Raw genomic sequence first — 5,184 nt, 5'->3', positions numbered from 1 at the left:
CCAAATAGAGTCCCGACGATGGCCCCAAAGCAGAAACTGACCAATGGCCACCAACACTGCCATGGTTGGGCAAGTTGTAATGCTCTGAAAGTCAAGACCTGTCAGGGGAAGCTGTCACCTCACTCAGTCTCTTTAAGGGGACAGTTATTTTATGTTCACCAATGGAGAAGGAGGGGGACACCCCAAGAAACCATGGCAGGAAGATCACATGACCCCAGAAACAGACAGAATGCCAGTACACCTATAACTGAAATGTCACTTTTTTTTGTGGCCATCTACACCACACATCCCCCCGGTTCACCGCCGCCAGCTTCTCGCATTCGGGCAGCCGCTGGTCCACCGTGGCGCTGTAGTCCACCTCCATCTTGACGATGCGGCCATTGTTGCGGTCCGTGTCGTCAGCCATGGCGGGAGAGAAGCGGACACCGAATGACAGCAATGAGCACGGGATGACAATGGAGAAACACGGAGAGGACAGGCACCGAGGAGGGCAGCCCGAGCGAACGTCACATCCGGCCGCGGAAGGCCCCCCTCTCAGTGACTGAACGATTTCTGTCAACAAGCTTTATTTACAATTAAACAAAGGTGACAAAATCTTGCGGGCGGGGGTGTGAGGTACTCAGGGCAGCCTACAAAGTTGAACTGTCAGAGATGTCAATTCATCTAAAGAGGAGTGTGTACTGGGGGTTACTACAGGCAACTATTGGTTACTATCAGCTACCATGGGTTATTATGGTTACCATATGCTGCTGTAGGTTATTATGGTTACTATAGGCTACTAGTGGTTACTGTAAACGAGTATGCATTACTGTGGTTTATTTTTGTTACTGTAGGCTGTTTTTGTTTTTTTATGGTTACTTTAGGCTACTATGGGTTCTATACATTCTGTAGGCTGCTATAAGTTACTATGGTTACTATAGAATAGTATGGGTTACTATAGATTAGTATCGGTTACTATGGTTACTATAAAATAGTATGAGTTACTTTGGTTACTAAAGATTAGTATAAGTTACCACGGTTACTATAGGCTATTATGAGTTACTATGGTTACTATAGAATACTGTGTTACTATAGAATACTGTGAGTTACTATGGTTACTAAAGAATACTGTGAGTTACTATGGTTACTATAGAATACTGTGAGTTACTATAGTTACTATAGAATACTGTGAGTTACTATAGTTACTATAGAATACTGTGAGTTACTATAGTTACTATAGAATACTGTGAGTTACTATAGTTACTATAGAATACTGTGAGTTACTATAGTTACTATAGAATACTGTGAGTTACTATAGTTACTATAGAATACTGTGAGTTACTATAGTTACTATAGAATACTGTGAGTTACTATAGTTACTATAGAATACTGTGAGTTACTATAGTTACTATAGAATACTGTGAGTTACTATAGTTACTATAGAATACTGTGAGTTACTATAGTTACTATAGAATACTGTGAGTTACTATAGTTACTATAGAATACTGTGAGTTACTATAGTTACTATAGAATACTGTGAGTTACTATAGTTACTATAGAATACTGTGAGTTACTATAGTTACTATAGAATACTGTGAGTTACTATAGTTACTATAGAATACTGTGAGTTACTATAGTTACTATAGAATACTGTGAGTTACTATAGTTACTATAGAATACTGTGAGTTACTATAGTTACTATAGAATACTGTGAGTTACTATAGTTACTATAGAATACTGTGAGTTACTATAGTTACTATAGAATACTGTGAGTTACTATAGTTACTATAGAATACTGTGAGTTACTATAGTTACTATAGAATACTGTGAGTTACTATAGTTACTATAGAATACTGTGAGTTACTATAGTTACTATAGAATACTGTGAGTTACTATAGTTACTATAGAATACTGTGAGTTACTATAGTTACTATAGAATACTGTGAGTTACTATAGTTACTATAGAATACTGTGAGTTACTATAGTTACTATAGAATACTGTGAGTTACTATAGTTACTATAGAATACTGTGAGTTACTATAGTTACTATAGAATACTGTGAGTTACTATAGTTACTATAGAATACTGTGAGTTACTATAGTTACTATAGAATACTGTGAGTTACTATAGTTACTATAGAATACTGTGAGTTACTATAGTTACTATAGAATACTGTGAGTTACTATAGTTACTATAGAATACTGTGAGTTACTATAGTTACTATAGAATACTGTGAGTTACTATAGTTACTATAGAATACTGTGAGTTACTATAGTTACTATAGAATACTGTGAGTTACTATAGTTACTATAGAATACTGTGAGTTACTATAGTTACTATAGAATACTGTGAGTTACTATAGTTACTATAGAATACTGTGAGTTACTATAGTTACTATAGAATACTGTGAGTTACTATAGTTACTATAGAATACTGTGAGTTACTATAGTTACTATAGAATACTGTGAGTTACTATAGTTACTATAGAATACTGTGAGTTACTATAGTTACTATAGAATACTGTGAGTTACTATAGTTACTATAGAATACTGTGAGTTACTATAGTTACTATAGAATACTGTGAGTTACTATAGTTACTATAGAATACTGTGAGTTACTATAGTTACTATAGAATACTGTGAGTTACTATAGTTACTATAGAATACTGTGAGTTACTATAGTTACTATAGAATACTGTGAGTTACTATAGTTACTATAGAATACTGTGAGTTACTATAGTTACTATAGAATACTGTGAGTTACTATAGTTACTATAGAATACTGTGAGTTACTATAGTTACTATAGAATACTGTGAGTTACTATAGTTACTATAGAATACTGTGAGTTACTATAGTTACTATAGAATACTGTGAGTTACTATAGTTACTATAGAATACTGTGAGTTACTATAGTTACTATAGAATACTGTGAGTTACTATAGTTACTATAGAATACTGTGAGTTACTATAGTTACTATAGAATACTGTGAGTTACTATAGTTACTATAGAATACTGTGAGTTACTATAGTTACTATAGAATACTGTGAGTTACTATAGTTACTATAGAATACTGTGAGTTACTATAGTTACTATAGAATACTGTGAGTTACTATAGTTACTATAGAATACTGTGAGTTACTATAGTTACTATAGAATACTGTGAGTTACTATAGTTACTATAGAATACTGTGAGTTACTATAGTTACTATAGAATACTGTGAGTTACTATAGTTACTATAGAATACTGTGAGTTACTATAGTTACTATAGAATACTGTGAGTTACTATAGTTACTATAGAATACTGTGAGTTACTATAGTTACTATAGAATACTGTGAGTTACTATAGTTACTATAGAATACTGTGAGTTACTATAGTTACTATAGAATACTGTGAGTTACTATAGTTACTATAGAATACTGTGAGTTACTATAGTTACTATAGAATACTGTGAGTTACTATAGTTACTATAGAATACTGTGAGTTACTATAGTTACTATAGAATACTGTGAGTTACTATAGTTACTATAGAATACTGTGAGTTACTATAGTTACTATAGAATACTGTGAGTTACTATAGTTACTATAGAATACTGTGAGTTACTATAGTTACTATAGAATACTGTGAGTTACTATAGTTACTATAGAATACTGTGAGTTACTATAGTTACTATAGAATACTGTGAGTTACTATAGTTACTATAGAATACTGTGAGTTACTATAGTTACTATAGAATACTGTGAGTTACTATAGTTACTATAGAATACTGTGAGTTACTATAGTTACTATAGAATACTGTGAGTTACTATAGTTACTATAGAATACTGTGAGTTACTATAGTTACTATAGAATACTGTGAGTTACTATAGTTACTATAGAATACTGTGAGTTACTATAGTTACTATAGAATACTGTGAGTTACTATAGTTACTATAGAATACTGTGAGTTACTATAGTTACTATAGAATACTGTGAGTTACTATAGTTACTATAGAATACTGTGAGTTACTATAGTTACTATAGAATACTGTGAGTTACTATAGTTACTATAGAATACTGTGAGTTACTATAGTTACTATAGAATACTGTGAGTTACTATAGTTACTATAGAATACTGTGAGTTACTATAGTTACTATAGAATACTGTGAGTTACTATAGTTACTATAGAATACTGTGAGTTACTATAGTTACTATAGAATACTGTGAGTTACTATAGTTACTATAGAATACTGTGAGTTACTATAGTTACTATAGAATACTGTGAGTTACTATAGTTACTATAGAATACTGTGAGTTACTATAGTTACTATAGAATACTGTGAGTTACTATAGTTACTATAGAATACTGTGAGTTACTATAGTTACTATAGAATACTGTGAGTTACTATAGTTACTATAGAATACTGTGAGTTACTATAGTTACTATAGAATACTGTGAGTTACTATAGTTACTATAGAATACTGTGAGTTACTATAGTTACTATAGAATACTGTGAGTTACTATAGTTACTATAGAATACTGTGAGTTACTATAGTTACTATAGAATACTGTGAGTTACTATAGTTACTATAGAATACTGTGAGTTACTATAGTTACTATAGAATACTGTGAGTTACTATAGTTACTATAGAATACTGTGAGTTACTATAGTTACTATAGAATACTGTGAGTTACTATAGTTACTATAGAATACTGTGAGTTACTATAGTTACTATAGAATACTGTGAGTTACTATAGTTACTATAGAATACTGTGAGTTACTATAGTTACTATAGAATACTGTGAGTTACTATAGTTACTATAGAATACTGTGAGTTACTATAGTTACTATAGAATACTGTGAGTTACTATAGTTACTATAGAATACTGTGAGTTACTATAGTTACTATAGAATACTGTGAGTTACTATAGTTACTATAGAATACTGTGAGTTACTATAGTTACTATAGAATACTGTGAGTTACTATAGTTACTATAGAATACTGTGAGTTACTATAGTTACTATAGAATACTGTGAGTTACTATAGTTACTATAGAATACTGTGAGTTACTATAGTTACTATAGAATATTGTGAGTTACTATAGAATACTGTGAGTTACTATGGCTATAAGCTCTGTTGGGTGTGATCCTCATGATCTGTGTAATCTCACAAAGTGATGCAGTCGTAGAACAGTCATAGAAGGAGTTCCCCTTTATATTAC

At 31.7% G+C, this 5,184-nt stretch overlaps 1 protein-coding gene across 2 annotated transcripts in view; it reads right to left on the bottom strand.

Annotated features, from left to right (window-relative positions):
* The window catches only part of PSMD12 (proteasome 26S subunit, non-ATPase 12), an 11,590-nt gene extending 11,064 nt beyond the window's left edge, over nt 1–526 (bottom strand). For both annotated transcript variants that reach the window (XM_018569275.1, XM_018569276.1), the window contains exon 1: nt 302–526. In XM_018569275.1, coding sequence (XP_018424777.1) covers nt 302–406 — 105 coding nt within the window. In that variant the 5' untranslated portion in view covers nt 407–526. The remainder of the gene's footprint in view (nt 1–301) is intronic.
* Nucleotides 527–5,184: the final 4,658 nt, after the last annotated feature.

The sequence above is a fragment of the Nanorana parkeri genome, unplaced genomic scaffold, assembly GCF_000935625.1.
Source record: "Nanorana parkeri isolate BGI_ZX_2015 unplaced genomic scaffold, ASM93562v1 scaffold1316, whole genome shotgun sequence".
NCBI classification, from domain to species: domain Eukaryota; kingdom Metazoa; phylum Chordata; class Amphibia; order Anura; family Dicroglossidae; genus Nanorana; species Nanorana parkeri.
The sequence above is the reverse complement of the archived record's forward strand: the minus strand, read 5'-3'. Positions and strand labels throughout refer to the sequence as shown.